The sequence below is a fragment of the Kockovaella imperatae genome, assembly GCF_002102565.1.
Source record: "Kockovaella imperatae strain NRRL Y-17943 chromosome Unknown BD324scaffold_11, whole genome shotgun sequence".
Taxonomy (NCBI): domain Eukaryota; kingdom Fungi; phylum Basidiomycota; class Tremellomycetes; order Tremellales; family Cuniculitremaceae; genus Kockovaella; species Kockovaella imperatae.
The window spans coordinates 316192-331996 of record NW_019028951.1 but is presented as its reverse complement, the minus strand read 5'-3'; the positions used below and the strand labels follow the sequence as shown (position 1 = coordinate 331996).

Here is a 15805-nt window from a genome sequence, read left to right as displayed (position 1 = left end):
AAAAAAAAAACATAGGGCACGTTAGATAGGAAGGCCTATGCTACGTACATAGACCTTATAATGAGAGTTTGCAATTACAATCTGGTACATTTCCATGAATGCATTAGGGTTATGTTTGTTTGCCTGGTGTCTGGTGGCAGCGGCTGATCGTATCGACCGACGCGAGGAAAATTACCGTCTCGGTCAAACTCTGATCCGTTCAGCCGCAGGATCGGAGAAATCGTATAAGAATCCTACCGCCCCCCACTGTTGACCACATCGTCTCGTTGCCCTCAGCATGGACCTCATTTCGTCTGCGTTACCCATTCGCTTGCTCCACGCTTTGGGGCTGGCTGCCGTGGCACCTGGAGTTTGTGACATCTATGCCTCTGGTGACACGCCGTGTGTCGCTGCTCACAGTACCACTCGGGCGCTCTATTCGTCATATCGGGGCCCTCTGTATCAAGTGACGCGCGGCAGCGATGACAAGACAGTGGACATAACGCCGCTCAAAGTTGGAGGAGTCGCCAACTCCCGTATCCAGGACAAGTTTTGCCGTGCTACGACTTGCGAAATCAGTATCATCTATGATCAGTCTGGGAACCAGAATCATCTGACCAGGGCACCGGGTGGGGGAGCCGATATTGGTGAATACCCCGGAGGATATGATATCCTCGCTAGTGCTGTCGCTGCTCCAGTCACGGTACAAGGGCACAAAGTGTATGGGGTTTTCACACCTCAAGGCGCAGGCTATCGATGTAACACGCCCACAAATGTACCTGTCGGCAATGAAGCCGAAGGCATTTACGCCGTTCTCGATGGGACGCACTACAATGGTGAATGCTGTTACGATTATGGCAATGCAGAAACAACGACGAACGACGAGGGGAAGACTACAATGGAGACAATCTATTTTGGAGGGGGAAACGAGTATGTGGACGGTCATGAAGCTGGGCCATGGGTCATGGCGGACCTGGAGGATGGACTTTTTGGAAGTGACATTCGTGGTAAAGTGCCTGCTCAACCTCCTCTCAACCACCGCTTCGTCATGGGTATCGTCAAGGGAGCAAACTACAACCTCTGGACCATCAGAGCGGGGGATGCCTCGGCAGGGTCTCTGCACACAGCTTACTCAGGCCGCCGACCAGAGGGATACTACCCCATGAACAAAAAGGGAGCTGTACTGCTCGGCGTTGGCGGAGATAACAGTTTCAGAGGAGTCGGCACATTCTATGAAGGCGCCCTCACCGCTGGGTATCCGAGAGACGACATTGAGGACAGGGTTCAAGCCAACATTGTCTCTGCAGAATACGGTACCATCTCTTCGAGCACTGGACCTGAAATCGAGATTGGATCAAGAGTGTCTTTCGATTCAGGATTTGGCTTCGTTTCGCACAATGGCCCCAACGTGACTCTCTTGGGAAATCTCTCTACTGGATCAGTTAGCAAAGCATCCACATTCATCGTCCGTGAAGGCAACGGGGACAAGACGTGCTTCTCGTTCGAATCAGTGGTTGAGCCTGGTCATTATCTCAGACAAGCGAATTACACCATCTTTGTCGATTCGCCGGACTCTACCCGAGACTCTCGTGCTCCTCTTCACTGGATCAGAGCATCAAAGAACAAATTCGAGGAGGACTCGACGTTCTGCACCGAGCCTGCTCTGGATGGATCGGATGGCGTTTCCTTGAGGTCCTGGAATTTCCCCACTCGATACTTGCGGACGCATGGCAAGCACAACTCGCTGCATATTGCCCAGCATGGGGGAGCAGAAGACTGGGACAGTGTCAAAAACTTCTACGATGAGACAAGTTGGGCCATTGTAGAGAGTGCTTGATTGAGCCAAGACTCTCGAAAAGCAGCTAGGAAGGCTACTACACTAGCTTGGGGGTTGCATAGCCGTTTGACCAGTTACGGCGAAAGTGGCGAATTTAGGATGAATATGTTTCTCCTTCCTTTTGTTCAGCTCTCGCGCCCGATCAGATTTGGGGAATTTTAAAGGGCCTCCCTCGGTGGCCGTGTTTACCCCTAATTTCAAGCCGAAAGCCTCGTCTCAGGATTCAGGACATCCCAGACGACGTCATAGGAGGGTATCAAGCGCTGATGCAGATACATGATGGGGACATGGAAGGGGGGTCCTTTGACCAAAGTTGGCTGTGCCACGAATGCGATCTCAGTCGGATGCCTGTCTGTCACAGTGGCATACCGTAACCCAGTCTCTGTCTGTCCTCGCAGGTGATTGGACGCAGTGAATACTTTCCCATGGAAGATGATGCGAAACCTTAAAAACTCCAGAGTGGGAAATCGAAAAAAGAGAGAGGTAGAAGATGTGGTGGGAAAAACAAACGATTCAGAATGGCTGTCTTTTGGGGAGCAGAGGCAATTTTGCTATACAACCGGCGAGCCCGGGTCAGCACCGAGGGCAGGACAGGGGAGGCAACTGAGGAACGGACGAGATGGGGAGGCGAATCAGGTGTCAAACCGTTTATCTGTCTTCGCGGGGATCTCCCTTTTACATAATGCAGTCAAGGAAAAAATAAATCACTCCTATCACGAGGCCTCAAAGAGATTGATTGACCGAGAGCGACCCCTCTTGTCCTTGAGACTCTGTCCCACTGATTCTTCTCTATTCTACATCTCCAGACATTGTGGCCGACCCACATATCCACCAGAAAATCACACTTGAGTACGCGAACCACACGAAAAAATCGGGATTGCAACCGATTCCACACCACTTCGATTCCGGAATAAACGTTGATAATCGATTTCCATTCTCACGACCACCATTAGGTCCCTCCATTTGCTCGTCCCACGGCTCCCCCATAGATCAGAATTTGCTTTACGCCTGGTGCTCTGTTACGCTTGACTTTCTCACCCGAGCTCTCGGATCCTCCAGCGTCACTTTCTGTGAAACCATTTTCAGTCGATCGTCATCAGCTTGGTCCATCCCACGGGGCACATCAGTTGGTCATCTCTACAGCATTTTCTTCACGACCCCGCCTTCCTTTGTGACATCTCACATGCTTTGAATAAGCAGGAGGCGAGATCAATACTAAGTTTCTGGGACGTCATAGAAGGCTCATTGGGCGAGGTAGAGGACACTCTAGAGGGGCGAGACAGCTCGAAAACAGCGTGCGTAGGTCAGGGCGACGAGCGGCCACAAGAGTCTTCTCGCTGATATTCTGGCTCAGAAGATCACCCGTGGCGTCTCCAAGCTACCGGTTGCCCGCTTTGGATCCAGCCGCTGACCGTTGGAATCGTAAACAAGCGTAAACGGCTCACCAAAGGTCAGCCAGTCGGCGGCTCGTCCAGTCTTTCGGCCCTGGCCTAAGCCAGATTGTAAGTTTTTTTACACCCATCCTGCTTCGTCTTTGTCCTATCTCTTGTGCTCTCTTGCTGGAACAAGTCGGTTGGTCCAATCGACCGATCTCCTCCCCATCGATCCTCCGTAGTCAGTCGGCGGCTTCTCTCTGATGACCGCTGAGGGGAGATACGATTAATCCCCAACCATTTTCCACACTCTGCTCCCTCTGTCATCCGCCACCTCTTGCTGTCCATCCTTCTGCATTCCCGCGAGTTTCGAAATCATGCTGCCATTGGGGCTCGTGTCCATCTTCACCCGTATTTTCACCCTCCATTGAAGTCGGAGTGTCGGGGATCAGCGATATCTGCGTTCATACACACCACACATCCTTTGTATCATCAACCTCCTTTCACTTTGATCTGGGGTCGCCTCGCCTCCAGTGATATCAATGCTCATGTCGTTCGCTCCTTCTAGACTGGCGACTTCGCGCCCTCACACAGATTCTTGCATAACTGGCGATACGCCACCACCACCGAATCTCCCTGCAGCGATCCCAATATTTGCGCCAGCGCCACAGCCCAATTCATTCTACCCGACACCTCCGGCTTCGCCTGATCTCGACATCTCTCCAGCGTGTCTTCCGTCAATCGGTGATATTGGTTTCGCCATCTCGACTGGCCTCTACACGCCTCCAGCGGATGTCAAAGACATTGACTGTTTGCCATCACCGCCACTTGTCGTTCCGGCCATAAGAGCCATTCCTGTACGACAGTTGGACTCTTTCGAAACCGATTTTGGGGACGAGGATTCTGAAATCGAGGAAGAAGACTTATCAGATCTACTTGAAAACCCATCTGATTCAACGGACATCTGCGAAACCAAAGATAGTCCAGCCACTGCACAAGAGGCTAGTGAAATCGATCCGAAGGTCTCACTTGGTCAGACTTTACGGCCTTCTACCTCACGCTCCTCTTTCGGTCCCCTGCCAATCCCCCTCTTGCTCAACACTGATCACGATCTGCCTTACGCATCAACGTTTCGCTTGGTATCCCCAAACTCGCTCTTATCGTCTTTAGGAGGCAATCGTATCTTATTGCTGGACGCCTCTCAGTCCGTCTGGGATAGAATGCCATACTCCGCCGCAAGTGCTTCAGCATCGGCCCAGGGCCTAGCAGACCACGATGAGGAGACTGTTGAAAACCTGATCGGCGGTGAACGAGAAGAAAATGACTCAGGCTTACACCTTTCACTGCGAAGCAAAAAGTGAGTGCCGAGACTTTGTCCTTTCCACTGACATCCAGAAGCCGAGGCAAGATCAGTCCCATTTTTGTCCATCCCCCGACGCCAGAACGAGAAGTTCCTCCCAATGGTGACATCTTGACTGCGGCCTCGATCCCTGTCAATTCAATCGCCATTGGCGGCTCCTCTTCCACTGAAATCCCCAGCCTCCCCGACGAGCCTGTAGCTTCGGGGTCAACGAGCAGGTCTTCTGGCTCCATTCAGGTCCTTCCGGAAGTACGATCTCCACCAAGGAGAGGTGTAGCGCTTGCCGCAGACTCTCTAATGCTCACGCGGGGTAGAAATCGAAGGCCAAAATTGTTTGGATTCACAGAGATATCAGACAGCTCGTCTTCCGCGAATTCGTCTCGCCAAGCGTCACCCGAAAGGGACACCACACCTACTCCGACGCAGAAACCAGTCATCGGCGGAACACTCCCAACAATGCCCACATTACCGCTCCCCAAACCGTCGCCCCCGTCAAAACTCACGCGAGCCAACTCTGAAACGGCCCTTCCGACGATTGGCTCACCCTCGTTTCTGCCACCACGTGCAAAGCGAGTCAATGGTCTCAAGCTTGATTTTGCAGGCATCATTCCCGTTGTGTCCAAGGATGACACACGATCAGCAATCATCCCTTCACCTTACTCGACGCGTTTGATCAGGAAAAAGTCCGGCGAGATCCTCAAGCCCGCTCTGAAATACGCAGGTCCGTTGGGACCCAATGGCACCCCTTTAAAGCATTCGCCCGATGAGGTTTTCATCGAGGATTCGCCACGACCTCGCTTCGAGAGCAAGTCATTACCAGCTACCCCTTCATGCCCGAAATATGTTCACTTTGACACTCAACTCGAGCGGGTCAAGTTATTCCTGCAAGATCAAAAGCCCCAGGTCGTCAGTCGAGATGGCTCACCGACCGCTGAATACACCACTTCTGAGGGCGAGGAATACCCCTTCCCGTCGACGGACGAGGAGGACGGGCCGATGCGCAAAGTATTGCAGATTAAACTGCCCAACTTCCCAACGTCTCACCCGCCCGATGCCGAGTTGTACCTTGAATCGCTCTTCCTCGAGGACGATCGCCGATCGCTCAAGGGGATCATCATGTGCAAGAATTTGTCGTTTCAGAAATGGGTCGCTGCAAGATTCACCCTCGATTTCTGGCAGACAACTTCTGAGGTCACTGCTCAGCACAAGGAGACTGTCCGAGGTGGCACACATGACAGATTCACATTCGTCATTAAGCTGCACGACGTCTTATCGCGTATCAGCGAAAAGACCCTCTTCATCGCTCTTCGCTACCACACCGCTGGCAAAGAGATCTGGGATTCTAATGGTGGCCAGAATTACCAAGTTTTGTTCGAAAAGGTCCCAGCTGGTATCGCTACGCTCTCTCCAAAACGGGCGAATTCCGTCATCCAGCCGGGCATGGGCAAAGCCATAGGTGGGCGAACAAGCCAATGGAGTGTCACGGGCGGCAAGGAGGACGATCGTCTTGCCGATCTGAGGGCAAAGCTAAATCACTTAACGGGAGGCGATCCCGACAATTCTCCTCCTCAAGCTTCGCCCGTTCGGAATGGCGACCATCGAAACATGATGAGTTTCGCCTCGGCCGTTTCCCCTTCGAACTCGCCCCGAGGCATGAAATCTGATGGAGAATTCAGACCGGAGCTTCCATCTGCCGGTCACGGTCTTGCAGCCAGGTACGACTTTGGCGCGGCTCTCAAGACCACACGACGACATTCGCCGTCTATCCGCAACAACGCCGAGCTTCCCGACGTCAAGACTGGACTACTCAGCTTCGGAGGCTCGAAGAGCCATAATGGTCATGCGGCAACGGAGTTCTACTCCCCCAGATTCTCCCCAAACAATCTGCCGGACACCCTGCCTGCGGCCAACGATCTATTATTCTCCCCAGTCACGCCCAATTCGAGCTATCTCTCCACGCCGGATTCTGTTGCCTTGAATTCTGCCACTTTGCCGAGCACGGGTTCTACAGCTTCCGAGTCATCTCCGCCCTCAGATCACACGCCCACGGCGGAGCTTAAGCGAACCAGTCCATCTAAATCACCAGTCCAGTCGTCGGAAGTGAAAGATGTTCCCAGGCACGTAGAACACGTCGCTTCTGCTCGGGCCGCACTTGCGAGCCCGCCACAGCAGCGTCCGCCAATCACCAAAGGCCGCAGTGCTCCTGCCGGAAGCATACTCAACGGGACAGCCGTTGCCAATCAGTCTCCTGCATCACCGCCGGTTGCGAAAACCACTATCTCTCCTAGGTGGAGTCCGACTTCGAAGGCAGACAGAAACCTCAATTTGGCTAGCTATTCATCCTTCATTGAGCAGTGAGTTTCGCTTCTGTCACGGATCATGCACAAGCTGACCTGCCCAGGTTCTGTTGGGGTGGAGCTCCTGTCTCACCTTCCGACGTGCCTCGACGAGCGAGCTCGACTTCGGATCTTCAGTCGTACTTTCACGATCAATCGTCCTCTTCTTACCCTTCCATGCATATGGATGGGGTGCAAGACATAAATGGCTCCCCGGAGTCCCTGGCGAGCTATCACACGACGTTCACCAGTCTAAATGACGCTCGGAACCAATCCAACGATTCGCCGCTGTCGATGAAAAGCTTTTCCTCCTTTGGAACTCCGAAGAGTTATGCCAGCATACCTAGTCATCATAGGTCGTCAAGCTTCAACGGCACACATACCGAAGGCAGGAGTCAAACAAGAAGATTGCCGTCCAGTCCTTCGGCTCAGCACGAAGAAACCGACAGCCTCTTGTTCAATGGGAGGGAGATGGGCATGGGGAGAACACCCGTCGCGTGTTGAGGGTAGGGGGATCATTTGGCCATACATCATTATGGACCATCGCTCTAGTCAAATAAAATCAGTCATTTATTCGACATTGGGAATATCTTGTCAGCCATAGGTTATAGCATTCAAAACATGTAGCTTTGCTTTCATTCCCATTCCTTTGACCAGTTCGATGTGCTGTTCGGTACCAAGGATCGGCGCTCACAAAACTCCACAGATCCGTGATCGGACTCGAAACTCCGGAGGAGGCATAAAGGAGGTGCATCGATCTACTCACAGGACGATCTGCTCGGCGCATGAAAGGGTTACGAGAAAGGGCATTAGCTCGACTTGGGGCAAAGTGATCAGAGGCCGTGCTCAGAGCCCCCGCTGGGCGAGCACACTGCTTGCATTGACGGTGCATGCTCCAGCATGGGCAGCAAAATTTCTGTCTTACGAGTCTCACAAGGCGGCGACTTACTGCCAGGTACCCCTAGCAAGGACATTAAGCAAGAGGCAACTGAGGCATCGCAGAACAGGTATTCTAAAGCTACGTTCAGATCGATACCCGGATTGTTACATGGCGCTGGCTATACAAAGCCCCGCTGGGGAAGTCTGACAATCCTATTGATCTGCCTCTATGTGCTCGGTACCTATTGGAATCTTGACCAAGAGCCTCTACAAGCAAGCTCCGCTGCGACGACAATCGCACGAATTCCAGAGCCGCTCCTCGCACCGAACAAGCAAGGGGAGTCCGTGGCTCCCTCTCACTCGTATGACGAGACTCGCTTGGAACTCGAGCTGAAGGCGCTGGCTGAAGAGTTCCGACGCATCACAGGGCATTTTCCGACACCGCTCTTCCCCTTGCCTCGCCTCAGCCCTCCTCAGCTGAAAAGATATGCCCATCTGCGACAGGTATCAACGGAGAAAGATCGTGGCAAGATCATGCTGGTAGCAAGCCTGAAGGACGTGCAAGAGCTGCTTTACGATCTCTTGCGATCAATCTCCGTACTCACCTCGTTTCTGGGACCGAAGCGCCTATCTATCTCTATCATCGAGGGGCCATCATCGGACGAAACTGCCCATATCCTGGAAGAAGTCTTGTGGCCTTGCCTCATCCGCTTTGGTGTTGACTCGGACGATATCCATTTGGATCTGCATATGGAGGAGGTTGACTGGTCACGCCGGAACAGGATAGAGCAGCTCGCAGACCTCCGCAATCAAGCCTTGTCTCCGGTATGGGAGGATCACGGCTTGAATTTTGATGGATTGCCAGTGAACAGTTCTATCACAGGCAGGACCGCCGGAAAGGGAGTTGAGGTCATTGTCTTCTTCAACGATGTTTACTTCAATGCCGGTCAGATCCTGGAGTTGATCCACCAGCATGTGAAATCCGGCGCCGACACGGCTCCGCCGGCGATCATGACGAATGCCATGGACTATAGAGCAGGCAACGTCGGGGAAGAGACATTCTTCTACGATGTCTGGGTAGCGAGGACTGTAAGTGTCATTAAGACGCGTTCTGGCCTGATGAACTCAGGCGGAGACAGGGGATCTGTTTCGAGACTTCCCGCACGAAGGCGACGGTCAACTGTTGTTTCGTGGACACGAGCAGCTCATTGAGAAGTACGACAAGCTCCAACCGTTCGCGGCCTACTGTGCTTGGAACGGCATCGCGGTCATTGATCCAAAGGTCTTTCTCCCGCCATACAACATCCGGTTCAGACGTTCCAACCAAACTTTAGGGGAGTGTGCCGCGAGCGAGTGCTCTCTCTTCTGTAAGGACTTGTGGAGCTCGGGTCTCGGACGAATTCAAGTGATCCCCAGCGTGAGAGTGAGTGCCAAGCTATATTCTGCTCTGAGACAAACACCTCTTGAGGTCGCGTACGACATGGATCTTGCGACACGTACACTGATGGAGACGGAGGACGCTCAAGCATCCAATGGTTGGCACGAGGGGGTGCCACCATCTGACCTGGACACGGGTGTCAAGTGGCCGGAGAGGTGAGTGCCACTCTCACTCGCCTGAAAGACCGACGGAACCAGACCTCCCCCTTGGGTGAAATGCTACCCCTAGCCGGAGGGCAATGGACTGCGTCATTGGCCCTGGAACGAATTCAAATGGGTCAAGCCCTGGGTGGGGTTTCCTAGGCTGCGGTTTGGGGATCAGTCTCGCTAGAGGTACATTGAATAGTGTAATCCCAAGCCTGTACAGTATGCAGAATGGCAAAGCAAGATGTATGAGTGTACAACGAGTGATTCTATTAGTAGAACTTGTCCCATTCAGTCTCGTCGACTCCTTCAAAACTCTGATCCGGTCGATCGGCGGGGCGGACCCAGTTGGCCGAGCCCGCCTCGGTTGAGCTCTTGTAAGGCTCGTGATATACACCATACGTGCCGGCGTAGAACCCTCCGCCCCCGCCATAGTGGTTGAAATACTTCTGATCTCCCGTGGCGTACGCTGAAGTTGGTGCCACCCCGCCATGGCTTTCTTGGACGTGCGCGGATGAGTACGACTCGTAGTCATAGTCGTGATTGGCATGTTTCCCCTCCACGTACATTGTTTGAGCTCTTGTCTGCCGCCTCGGTATCTGCTGCTTCCTATTTATCAATGCTGCTTCGGCGGTTGTGGCAGATGTTGATGTCGATGATGCGCTTTTCTCGCGACGCAATTCGCTTCTCGAACCTTTCGGTCTCGGCATGGGAGCATAGCTTGAAGGCCGATCACCCATGGTTCGAGAGCGACCCGGCACCGGGGCCGACGATCTAGAATGAGCAGGACTTGCAGATGTCGAGGTCATTTGGGATCGTGGCGTGCGGCTGGCTGAAGGATCTCCATGACCGGTTTCAGATACCGAGGCCATCGCTATAGGAACCCCACTGGTCGGGGAGACCACCAACCTCTGGGTTTGCGCTCGCTCGGGATTGGGAAGTCCAGAATCGTCGGACGTTTGTCGCGTCGGCCGCGGCGCAAGTGCAGCGGTATAGCTTTTGCGTTTAGTCTTTGCAGGGGGACTCCTGGGTGATGAGACGTGAGACCGGCGACTGCGTGGCGATTCCGCGTCGCCATGACCCGCATCCGAGTTGACTTGATACACCTCGGGCTCGGAGCTGGAGTCATCGTATCCTTCGCGGTACGCCAGACCAGGGGTCCGAGCTGCTTTACGATGCGACACTGGATCCGCAGAGTCCTTGTTGGAGCGAGAAGGGAGTGCAGGCGATGTGGATCCAGGCTTGATATCTATATCTTCTGCTCCAAGCGTTCGGGATCTGGCAGGCCGTGTCGTTTGCTTGATCTGAGGCGAAGGTGCTGCCGACTGCGTTACTGTCGCGGTTTTAGACCTGAGGACCGAGTTCTTCAAACCCTTGTCGTCTGCAGGTTTCGGAGATGCCATTGGGGTGCCAAAAGAAGCTAGGGACATCCTTCTCAACGCTTCCTGTCTCTCTTCCAATTGTGCGATCTTCGTCCTGACACTCGGCAATAGTGACTCATGCGTTTGTCCAGAGCTCTCTGTCTCATGACTGTTTGAGGATCCAGTGGAATGATCCACGCTGTGTTCGTCTGTCGATCTCGCAACGGGGGAGATGGGCCTGACAGAAGGACCTGGAGTCTCACTCCTGAACCGGTTCACCTGATTGCGAAGCAGTGTTTCTGCTGGGAGCCAGAGATTTTCTGCCGGAGCATGATCCATTCCAGCGAAATCAGCCCGTTGACCGGCCGACTGCGTCGGGACTTGAGGCAAGGAGCGCTGAGAGGTTGCTGGTCGAAGAGCGTGCTCAGGCTCCGAGATGACGGGCGATTCGATGCTGGGTTCTTCCTGACTGGAACCGGGGTCCGAATGGACTGACGGTGTCAATTCTGGAACTTCAGGTTCGGGAGAAAGTTGATGTATCGGGGGAACATCTAGTGTAGGTGGCTCCGCTCGACGTGAAGCTCTGCCCGCAAAAATGGAGGCACTGGCCGGCGAGTCTGGAGCTTTGGCTGGGAGAGTTGACTGAGCAGGCGTGCTGGATGACTTGCTGGCTCTCTTTCCAAACTTGAGATCCCCGCCGGCGGCCGAGTAGGATTTCTCAGGAAGAGCCGCTTTCATAAGGCTTGCCCTTCGTTTCGGAGGCAGCTGCTCCTTCCTCGCTTCGATTATCTCTCCAATCTCGCTAGACCCCTCTGAGCTGTGCGTATGATGTGTGGCGACCGAATCATTGATTGAGCGGTTCTGCCGAGCGTATCTGTCCCTCGTGTGAGGCATTTCTCCGGTCATAAACGCGAGCTGAGGATCTATGGAGGGGTTTATGGTACCGATGCTAATCGCTTGATGAATAGGGTGTCCGGCATCCAAAGGGTCTTCTGCTGAAACAACGTTTTGGCGTTTGGGTTCCCGCTCTGAAGGAGGATGCTCTTCAGCACGATTAGGCGCATCTTCGTCGTCTTCCTCGTCACTTTCGTCAATCCAGTCACCATCCTCTTCAGTATCGCCAGGCCGCCTGTGTACCAGATCCTCGAGTACAGTATCGTTTCCGACATCCTCGTCTGGGTCCTCATTGTTTTCGATGTGCTCGCGTTTTGCAAGATCGTGCAGACCGGGCCCGTGGTCCACGTAATCTTCATGATCGATTTTCTGATTCTCAAATCTACCTCGAGTCGAAGGACGTGGCGTGTTATCCGAATCACCACCCTCTGGACTGCCCATCATCTTGAACACCTCCTCCGACGGTGTGGCCAGCGGTTGAAAGCGAGATCCCTCGCTTTGGTCATCAGCTTGATCCAAGTCCTCGTTTTCGACGGGCTCATGCGCCATGTCATGAGCCGCTTCTCTCGCCACCGCGCGTTCAATGGCCGCAAGGGATCTCGCCCGACCTTGAGCTCGTCTTGCCGCCAACAAGGCCTTGTCTGCTTCTTCACTCAGGCAATCCATCGAGGAGCTGATTCCAGTCTCCTCACTTCCAATGGGCGGCGAAGACAGGTACGACATGATGCGGTTTGCAGCTGGACGTCGAGGCTCGGTTGCTGGAGGCAAGATGGGCGTCGAGTCCTCCGTGTAGTCGCTGGCCATTGACATGGGCCGTTCCGCCGGTGAATCCAATCTGGATCGAGCCTCATTTGCGGGCGAATGGAGTCGCGAGCTCTGGGCTTGCCTTCGAACGGGAATCACCTCGTGTTCCCTGGATCCCGATGGATCACTCAATGGGTAGAAGGCCCCCTTTTGATTATCCGGCAGGCCAAGCGAGTCTTCTCGAGGCATTCTCGCTCTCGTCGATATGCTTTGAGGCATTGGAAGTCTGGGGGTATCACCGGGCATTGGAGGTGGGTCGATCGAGAGGAAGTCGATCAGGGTGATCGGAATATCAACGTAGATGGAATTGCTGATGGAGACTCGGAGCATGTATCGGACCTCGACCAGTCGAGCGCGCCGTATGCTGATCAGATCAGACTGCAAGAATCAGCTGTATTCCATACAGCTCGAGCTCAGGACTCACTGGGATAGATATCGATAGATCCCAATGACCAGAGTCGCCTGATTCCACTCCCGTCCACCAGCCCTTTCCTGTCACACGGCCAGCTCCAGGGGCCGCATGATCTGATTCAAGCACCTGCTCACTGACCTTCCGCTGCTGAGTGAAGGTCTGACAAGCATCTAGGTCGGTATCGACATTCGGTTGACTGAGAAGAGCCTCTCGATCCGCGGATTTGCGCTTAGATATTTGGTGACGTGCAGCCCTGCCTGATGGATCCAGTTGAGCGTTGGGATTGAACGTCTGAACAGTCTGCAGAATGGCCAATTGCAATGATTTGATCTGACGGTGTCAGCAGGAGTACTCAATCGCCGGCTCACCCTCTTTGAGGACTCGTTATGAATGCCGACTTCACACCACAGCTTCTGACCCGATAGCCAAACTCCACGGCCAAGCGCCACCCGGAGGTTCACTCGGCCTTTATCACCTCCCATTCGCCACCCCATACCGCTCTCCGTACTTGCCTCGATCGGTTCTCTGCTAGGGGCTAGTACTGTTGAGGCTTTGAGATATGGCAAGACATTGAAAGATCGATAGAAGTGCGCGATGGATCTCTTCTCGCTGACTGGCAGATAGAGCTTGACGCTGCCGACCACAACGTATCTGACGCCTGGGCCTTTTGTAGCAGCGTTACCAAATGAGCCTTTAGCTCCGCCATCGAGAGGAAGACGCAGGCGAAAGGGGATCGAATGGGTGCCTTCTGCAGCTAAGCGATAGCCGTCTCGGTCAGGCTCGGAAGCAAAGAGCGAGATCCCTGGCATGTCCTCGTCTGGACGGCGCGAGAATTGCGGCAGAGGATGGGGATGATGGTAGAAGATATGTCTTTGAGCGTTGGAGGTTTCTGCCATCAGCCACCGCTCAACATCGTCTCCTCACCCTCAAAGCCAACGACACGTATTTTGCCAGCCCCGACCCGTAGGCCCTCAGAGCGCTTGCTTCCATGCACCCTGACCTCCATCCTTCCTCTTACCTCTCCACCCTCAACTACGCAGTCACGTTCCAATACAATGTCAACTTCGACCCGAGCCTTCCTCTTCTTGCTAGCCTCCAGCCTGATCCCGTCCGGTATATCGTTCTCCCAGACATTATCCGGAGGCGGTAGTAGCTTGGACTGGGAGAGTCGCCTGTTTCCCTTCTTTCCCAGCATGACGCCTAATTCATCCGAAGTACGGTCATGGGAAGATGAAGGGTGGAATAAAGTACCTTGTCGAGCTAGGAGAGCGTCGTCCTCAGACCGGCTCTTCGAATGCTTGAGATAACCAGATTGCGTGTGTGTCGATAGTCTGGAGTCTGCTCGGGGTCTGGACTTGGGTTTGACTCGATCCATTGCCTGCTCTTCCGAGTCGGCCGTAGATGCTATCGAGACAGTATCGGGCGTGGTCGTCAGGCCCGCGCCCTTGCCAATGATCAATTGGCCCTCTTTCCAGACACCTGCTCCGCCTTTGTCAGAGTACTCGAGCATTAAGGCTCCAGACTCGGCAGATAGTAGAATGGCGTTCTTCGAGTGTATACCGGTCGACACGCTAGATTGGCGGTGATCCATTATTGGCGGCCTAATGGATGGCGGCGGATCATCCAGACCTTCGGGGAACGAAAAGAACGGTTTGGCGGGTGATGGATTGCCCGTCGGTGTAGAAAGAGATCGAGTCATCATCTCCGGCTTTGGCTCCGGCTCAGAGTGATCTGAAGAAAAGGAGTCGGATCTCAGAGGGGATGGAGGCGGTCTCTTCGTTGAGATTGGTGTCAAGCCAATCCTGTCTTCGTGCGACTGAGGGGTATCATCCATCTCCATAATTGTCGTTGTAGTCGGCTCCATGGGTAGCGGTCGGCGAGGTGTATTCCCACTTGGACCAGAGGCTGAGTGCTCTGTGCGCCGAGTCCAACCGGTCATGACCGATCCCGACCGTTCAGGCATGTATTGGACAGACACCTGAACGCTGCGGATCTCCTCCTCCATTGTCCTTGACGAGCGACTCGATGCTTGCGACATGACAGCCGCACCAATCATAGATTCAGGGTTGTCGTCTTCAGGATCGGATAGAGGGACGTATGGCCTGCCAACAACGTCATTGGACTTTGTAAATTTTCGAAAGACTTCTGCACTTTTCGCCTTTCGCAGGCGACTCGCAGCAGAGGCTGTAGAGCTAGAGGAGGCGCTTCGCATGGGACCAGGAGTGTGAGATCGGCGTTTGACGAATTTGTCGGGCATCACGGGTGGATGAAAAGTGGACGAGGAGGCCTCAGAGGAAGGCGGGAGGATGGCGGAGAATGTTGTGAATGTGTGATGACCACCATCTCTTGAGGAAGTCGGTCGACGGACGGGTCGCGGAGCAGTCGGGCCAAGCGCGGGTGAGGAGCGGTGTCCTTGTCTGTCTCGAGTTTCTCTGTCTGTCCTCGGTGGAGTACCCGGCTCTGTGGATGAGTAAGAGATACCCAAGCCCTGAGAGCTGGATTTTGGCTTAATGAGAGGCATTGTCGGAGATTCCGGGGTTGCAGAGCGTACAATGTTGAGCGCCCAATTGAGTCGGTCGAGCTGTTGATGTCTGATTGATCTAGAGACCCCTCCTCATACTGACATGAGGGGGCTGTCCTGGTCAGCTATCAAAGAAGCAGTGATCAGGCAGGGGGAATGCTAGCTCGAGTAGCTGGCAGACAGGTTTGAAGCTAAAATATCAGCTTGCAATTGAGCGAGCGAGCGTAGTAGTATGGACCCCATTCGCTCAAAAAGGCACCTCAATCGCCAAGTACGAAGATCAGAGAGAATTTCTGTGCTCGCATGCTGCTGTTGCCCGGTGGCCCTGAACAGCGCACCGGAGCAGAGGATTCGATGACGCCGTTGTGAGACCCGGCTGCTCGGATGCCTGTCCATTGCATATACCTTGAGCAGTGAAAGAGATGGCTGGAGCGCCAGAGACACTGAAAAAGGAATAGAAATACATGC

At 53.9% G+C, this 15805-nt stretch overlaps 4 protein-coding genes across 4 annotated transcripts; 3 read left to right on the top strand and 1 right to left on the bottom strand.

Moving 5' to 3' along the window:
• Positions 1–277: 277 nt before the first annotated feature.
• Positions 278–1816, top strand: BD324DRAFT_642998 (fungal alpha-L-arabinofuranosidase; the record flags this gene model as incomplete). The annotated part of the gene is made up of 2 exons (XM_022017521.1): positions 278–1568; positions 1593–1816. The coding sequence occupies 2 exons, from the start codon at positions 278–280 to the stop codon at positions 1814–1816; spliced, it is 1515 nt and encodes a 504-aa protein (XP_021869529.1).
• Positions 1817–3634: 1818 nt separating this feature from the next.
• BD324DRAFT_91720 (hypothetical protein) lies at positions 3635–7587 on the top strand. Its single transcript, XM_022019275.1, has 3 exons — positions 3635–4546; positions 4585–6903; positions 6951–7587. Exons 1-3 carry the CDS (start codon positions 3732–3734, stop codon positions 7387–7389), a joined length of 3573 nt encoding a protein of 1190 aa, XP_021869528.1. The 5' UTR covers positions 3635–3731; the 3' UTR covers positions 7390–7587.
• On the top strand, positions 7526–9551 carry BD324DRAFT_632453 (cryptococcal mannosyltransferase 1-domain-containing protein). Its single transcript, XM_022016518.1, has 3 exons — positions 7526–8853; positions 8894–9357; positions 9400–9551. The coding sequence occupies exons 1-3, from the start codon at positions 7786–7788 to the stop codon at positions 9428–9430; spliced, it is 1563 nt and encodes a 520-aa protein (XP_021869527.1). The 5' UTR covers positions 7526–7785; the 3' UTR covers positions 9431–9551.
• Positions 9552–15781, bottom strand: BD324DRAFT_682685 (hypothetical protein). The gene is made up of 4 exons (XM_022019161.1): positions 13741–15781; positions 13185–13705; positions 12829–13146; positions 9552–12782 (listed from the first exon to the last, which is right to left on the bottom strand). Exons 1-4 carry the CDS (start codon positions 15335–15337, stop codon positions 9618–9620), a joined length of 5601 nt encoding a protein of 1866 aa, XP_021869526.1. The 5' UTR covers positions 15338–15781; the 3' UTR covers positions 9552–9617.
• Positions 15782–15805: the final 24 nt, after the last annotated feature.

Coding starts and splice junctions, on each gene's coding strand:
- BD324DRAFT_632453 (XM_022016518.1), top strand. CDS start 7,786: ATGGGCAGCAAAATTTCTGTCTTACGAGTCTCACAAGGCGGCGACTTA. Junction 8,854..8,893: donor ATGTCTGGGTAGCGAGGACT/GTAAGTGTCATT, acceptor TGATGAACTCAG/GCGGAGACAGGGGATCTGTT. Junction 9,358..9,399: donor GGTGTCAAGTGGCCGGAGAG/GTGAGTGCCACT, acceptor CGACGGAACCAG/ACCTCCCCCTTGGGTGAAAT.
- BD324DRAFT_682685 (XM_022019161.1), bottom strand. CDS start 15,337: ATGCCTCTCATTAAGCCAAAATCCAGCTCTCAGGGCTTGGGTATCTCT. Junction 13,706..13,740: donor ACGTGTCGTTGGCTTTGAGG/GTGAGGAGACGA, acceptor GGCTGATGGCAG/AAACCTCCAACGCTCAAAGA. Junction 12,783..12,828: donor ATCTATCGATATCTATCCCA/GTGAGTCCTGAG, acceptor TGATTCTTGCAG/TCTGATCTGATCAGCATACG.
- BD324DRAFT_91720 (XM_022019275.1), top strand. CDS start 3,732: ATGCTCATGTCGTTCGCTCCTTCTAGACTGGCGACTTCGCGCCCTCAC. Junction 4,547..4,584: donor CTTTCACTGCGAAGCAAAAA/GTGAGTGCCGAG, acceptor ACTGACATCCAG/AAGCCGAGGCAAGATCAGTC. Junction 6,904..6,950: donor TATTCATCCTTCATTGAGCA/GTGAGTTTCGCT, acceptor TGACCTGCCCAG/GTTCTGTTGGGGTGGAGCTC.